Genomic DNA, 6,000 nt, shown 5'->3' on the forward strand with positions numbered 1-6,000 from the left:
CAGAGTTTATGTAATTGAGGCATGAGGGTTATAATCTCATCAGTAGATAAATCCATCGTGATGAATTTACGATGGCCTGGGTGGTAGCCGAGGCTGGTGGGTGGGATGTGGCTGGAGGAGCTTGGTCCCTGGGGGGTGTGGCCTTAGGGACTCGCTTTTGCCTTTGAATCCCCTTGCTTGCTTTGCCTCTGGCCTCCATGATGTGAGAGCAGAGCCTTACTCTCTTCCTTTCTCTACTTCCCGCTGTCCTGAGCTCTACACACCTAGCCTTTACCTAGAATGAAACTCCAAGATCTCAAAAAATAAAAATAAAAATAAAACTCTGAGAACATAAATCTTCCCCTTCATTGTGTAATCAGTCATTTTGGATTATAGCAGGGAGGATGCTGTTTGAGACAGCGAGTCTAGAAACAGAAGCTTTAAATTTCTGTTGTACCACTTCTAGTTTTGTGAATCTGTGCAAGTCACTAACATCTCTGAACCTTGGTCAGTGTCTTCTGTAGAATGGGGAGAATGTGACTTACCTCCCCAGCATGGTAGACCCCAGCCAACAGCATGCCTTTGTGCAAAATATAAAAAGGCATTCCCACTGTGTGGACATTGCACAGGCTAGATTCTAGCTCACTCTTACTCCTCTGCTGGACAATTTGGTCCATGGATAACAGGAACTCCTATACAGCAGCCAAAAAAGACGACCTAATCTTCCACCATTCAGAGCAAGCCTGCAGTAGGAAAAGTAATAGAGCCTCTTGGTTGTTGGCAGGGACTTAGCACCTTAAGAAGGTGCCTGCCTTTTTACCTTCTAACTAGTCTTGCTTTTACACTGTTTTCATCACATCATTAGCAGTGTCAGGTTAACATATTAGCTCCAGGGTGTCACTCTTGGAGAATGTGCTCAGGGAAGCACATTCCTTTTCCCAGCTGGTCTCTGGCCCCGCCCTCTGCCGACTTCACAGACTGGCAGAGTATTAAATGAGATCAAGAATGGGAAAGCAAAGCTGGGCATGGTGGCGCACGCTTGTAATCCCAGCATTTGGGAGGCTGAGATAGGAGAATCGCAGTTCGTGAACAGCCCCTGCTACTTAGTGAGGCCCTTTGCAACTCAGTGAGCTCTGTTTCAAATAAATAGTAAAAAATAGGGTTGGAAGTGAAGTTCAGGGGTAGAATGTCCCTGGGTTCCATCCTCAGTGCTGGAAAAAAAAAAAAAAAAGGAGTGGGAAGGCATCTGGAACATGATTCCAACACTACATTGCTGCTCCTTCTCAGGATCTTCTGTGTTTATACTAGGCTTTCTTTTTCTTTGTCTACTGTGCCAGATATTTCCAATTAGGGTGCATGACCCCAAGAATAAAAGATGCTCCATTGAAATGTGAGATAAAAATGAAAACCTTTATGTTTATTTCAACTTGATGGGGAAGAAGTTAAGCTTTTCCAATATTTGATATGACTGATATGTGGGTTTAATTATAAATAGGCATACATATAGTAGTTGGGCGTGCTCAACATTGTCTCTGAGATTGGTAAGTGATAAAAATGTTTCAATAGCACTGCTCCTTCTCACATCTCTTCAGCCATGTGTCTTCTAAACGTAGTCTCATTTGTTATTCTTCCCTGGCCTCTTGACTTGAACTGTTGAGTCAAGTAGTTGCCACTTGTTTTGCCTCCAGCATAGAGCTTTATAAACTGCAGAGAAACCTCCTCTCTTCCTCTAAACTCATATCTTGGCCTATGCATAGGATATGGGAGGCATTAAGTTTGTACCTAAAAGATGAATTTTCTGTATAAGTTTATCAGTTATTTAGAATAAAGTCTACTTGGAATCCTTTAGAAATTCACTAAAAATAAGAATGTAGACCCTGGGTCCAGATAGCACCAGGCTAATGACATTAAGCAAGCTGCTTAACCTGAGTCCGTGCCTCCATCTCCTCATTTTTAAAATGGGACTGGTGCCTCATCAGATGATGGTGACAAAAGGATTCATACCCATGACGTTATTAGAATAGGGACAGTTGCATATTAAGCACCACGTCAGTTGGCTATTGTCGTCACTGTGATCACATCGTCATCCCTAGGAGAGGTGTCTTCCACACCCAGACCAATACAGCCCTGAACTGGAAGGACTAAGGCAGTTCTGGACTCATTCATTTTCTCCGCAAATATATTCTGGTGGTCTCCTGTGTGCCAGCACTTCACTACACGTCAACTTCATGCCTGTGTCTGCTGGCCCCCTTGTCCCCTGCTTGTGGGCGCCCACTGTGCCATAGGGTGACTTTGCAAGGGGTTCGGTTTCTTCTGTTGTCGGTGTGAAGGGCTTTGATGTGGCGGCATCGCTCTTACAAAATTGCCAAACACTGTCGATTTCCGGCCACTTGACATTTTAAGGTACAAACAGACTTCCCATGAGTTGTTCATTCCACATGCTCTTGCTGTCTGCTCCTTCTTGGTTATTATTCTTGCTTTGAACAGCTTGCTGATTGTTCTGCTTACCTGGGCTTCTTCCTCGCATAATTCCTCCAGACTGACTCATCCTACCTGTCTTTAAAAAGGGTACATTTTCTCTTTCCCATATTGCAGTCTTATGAAATTGTTTGATTCTTATAGCATAATATTCTTGTCAACAAATTAAAGCATTGGTAAAGGGCTAGAAGTTCTCAATGTTGTATGAAAAGCTAGCAAATGTAGACAGTGATTGTACTGTTGAACACTTGCATTCTTTTATATCACTCTTTAAAGAACTGGTTTTTATAAAAATAGTAAAAATTTCCATTATATTAAAGCCACTTATTGTAATCAGTGCATATAATCCAGGATATGGGTAGAAAGAAAAGGGAAATAAAGTTAGAAATTTCTCCTATATTTCTAATTCTTTTACTGTTCACATGGAAACTAATATGATATTAAAAGCCATCTAACTCAAGATTAAATCTGATAAGATGATATACTTTCTAGACCAATGACCAATTCTCCCAGGCTCCAATGAGAGGAGAAAAAATGCAAATTAAAAAAATATATATGAGCCACATGTGGTGGTACACAATTATAATCCCAGTACTTGGGAGACTAAGCCAGGAGGATTGCAGGTTCCAAGCCAGCCTCAGGAATCTAGTGAGGCCCTCTGCAACTTAGTAAGATGCTCTTTCAAAATTAAAAAAATAAAATAAAATAGGACTGGGAGTATAACTCAGAAGTAGAATGCCCTGGGTTCCATTCCAAGTACCACAAAAATATGCATATGAATATTCTCTAAATATTTACTTTGTTATGACTTGTTCTATGTCCCGACACATTGCTGTTTTATATCATAACTTAGACATGATCAGCCAAGTCAGATATCTTATTTTTTCCAATATATGAACTAAGAATAAGTCTTGGTGCTGGAATTAAGCATTATACTCTCCAGGCGGAGGAAACGGACATTTATTGGATGTTATTGCTGCTTTCTTGGCACTAATGATATTACGAGAGCTCTTTGAGTAATGTAATTTGGAAATATTATTTCTGTGTTTCAGGTCATGCAAGACAAGATAATCTGCCTTCCGAAAAGAGTGCAGCCTACTCAGAACCACTCTTCCGTTTCCAATGTGTCTCAAGCGGTTGCCAGTACCACTCCACTGCCTCCGCCAAAACCGTCTCCCACAAACCCTGCCACAGTGGAAATGAAAGGACTGAAGACAGACTTGGACCTTCAGCAGTACAGTTTTATAAACCAGATGTGCTACGAGCGAGCCCTCCACTGGTATGCCAAGTATTTCCCTTACCTCGTGCTCATCCATACCCTGGTCTTCATGCTCTGCAGTAACTTTTGGTTCAAATTCCCTGGCTCAAGTTCGAAAATAGAACATTTCATCTCCATCCTGGGGAAGTGTTTTGACTCTCCCTGGACCACACGAGCTTTATCTGAAGTGTCTGGGGAGGATTCGGAAGAGAAAGACAACAGAAAGAACAACATGAACAGGTCCAACACTGTCCCGGCTGGTCCCGAAGGCAGCCTGGTCAACTCACAGTCCCTCAAGTCAATTCCCGAGAAGTTTGTGGTTGACAAATCAACGGCAGGGGCTCTGGATAAAAAGGAAGGTGAGCAGGCCAAGGCCCTGTTTGAGAAGGTAAAGAAGTTCAGGCTGCACGTGGAGGAAGGTGATATTCTCTATGCCATGTATGTTCGCCAGACCGTGCTAAAGGTCATCAAATTCCTAATCATCATCGCTTATAACAGCGCTCTGGTCTCCAAAGTGCAGTTTACAGTGGACTGTAATGTTGACATTCAGGACATGACGGGCTACAAAAATTTCTCGTGCAACCACACTATGGCACATTTGTTCTCAAAACTCTCCTTTTGCTACTTGTGCTTTGTAAGCATCTACGGACTGACGTGCCTTTATACCTTATACTGGCTGTTCTACCGCTCTCTGAGGGAATATTCTTTTGAGTATGTCCGTCAGGAGACTGGAATTGATGATATTCCGGATGTGAAAAATGACTTTGCTTTTATGCTTCACATGATAGATCAGTATGACCCTCTCTATTCCAAGAGATTTGCAGTGTTCCTATCCGAAGTCAGCGAAAACAAATTAAAGCAGCTGAACTTAAACAACGAGTGGACTCCTGATAAGCTGAGACAGAAGCTGCAGACCAATGCCCACAACCGCCTGGAATTGCCTCTCATCATGCTTTCCGGCCTCCCAGACACTGTTTTTGAAATCACAGAGTTGCAGTCTCTCAAACTTGAAATCATTAAGAACGTCATGATACCGGCCACCATTGCACAGCTAGACAATCTCCAAGAGCTCTCGCTACACCAGTGCTCTGTCAAAATCCACAGCGCGGCTCTCTCTTTCCTGAAGGAAAACCTCAAGGTCTTGAGCGTCAAGTTTGACGACATGAGGGAGCTGCCGCCCTGGATGTATGGGCTCCGGAATCTGGAAGAGCTCTATCTGGTGGGCTCTCTAAGTCATGACATTTCCAAAAATGTCACCCTTGAGTCTCTGCGGGATCTCAAAAGCCTTAAAATCCTCTCTATCAAAAGCAACGTTTCCAAAATCCCTCAGGCGGTGGTAGACGTCTCCAGCCACCTGCAGAAAATGTGCATCCATAATGATGGTACCAAACTGGTGATGCTCAACAACCTGAAGAAGATGACCAACCTGACGGAGCTGGAGCTGGTGCACTGCGACCTGGAGCGCATCCCGCATGCCGTCTTCAGCCTGCTCAGCCTCCAGGAACTGGACCTAAAGGAAAACAATCTGAAATCTATAGAAGAAATCGTCAGCTTCCAGCACTTAAGGAAGCTGACAGTGCTAAAACTCTGGCATAACAGCATCACCTACATCCCAGAGCATATAAAGAAACTCACCAGCCTGGAGCGGCTGTCCTTTAGTCACAATAAAATAGAGGTGCTACCTTCCCACCTCTTCCTATGCAACAAAATCCGATACTTGGATTTATCCTACAATGACATTCGATTCATCCCCCCTGAAATCGGAGTTCTGCAAAGTTTACAGTATTTCTCCATCACTTGTAACAAAGTGGAAAGCCTTCCAGATGAACTCTACTTCTGCAAGAAACTGAAAACTCTCAAGATTGGGAAAAACAGCCTATCAGTACTCTCACCGAAAATTGGAAATCTACTATTTCTTTCCTACTTGGATGTCAAAGGCAATCACTTTGAAATCCTCCCTCCGGAACTCGGTGACTGCCGGGCTCTGAAGAGAGCTGGTTTAGTTGTGGAAGATGCTCTGTTTGAAACTCTGCCTTCTGATATCCGGGAGCAAATGAAAGCTGAATAACTTATTTTTCGTCCAAGTTTGACTGAAACACGCTTCTACCAAATACAGTATAAATAATTAGGTAGTCTTAATGCCTTTCCTATTTTCTTTTTCTTTTTCACACAAAACAAGATGTACACAAAGATCAAGTAAGGAGTATGTATTTTTTAATAAAATTTAATTGTATTTTTCAATATTAATATTTAAAGTTTTATTTGTCTTGGAACCTCATGTATCT

The 6,000-nt window shown here is 42.6% G+C and overlaps 1 protein-coding gene across 1 annotated transcript in view; it reads left to right on the forward strand.

The window, feature by feature from the left end:
• LRRC8C (leucine rich repeat containing 8 VRAC subunit C) overlaps positions 1 to 5,783 on the forward strand; it is a gene marked incomplete at its 3' end in the record, with an annotated part of 54,994 nt that extends 49,211 nt beyond the window's left edge. The window contains exon 3 of the mRNA XM_080691917.1: positions 3,510 to 5,783. Within this exon, the coding sequence (XP_080548043.1) occupies positions 3,510 to 5,783 (2,274 nt within the window). The remainder of the gene's footprint in view (positions 1 to 3,509) is intronic.
• Between the last annotated feature and the right edge of the window lie 217 nt (positions 5,784 to 6,000).

The sequence above is a fragment of the Muscardinus avellanarius genome (assembly GCF_963383645.1).
Source record: "Muscardinus avellanarius genome assembly, chromosome: 3".
NCBI lineage: Eukaryota > Metazoa > Chordata > Mammalia > Rodentia > Gliridae > Muscardinus > Muscardinus avellanarius.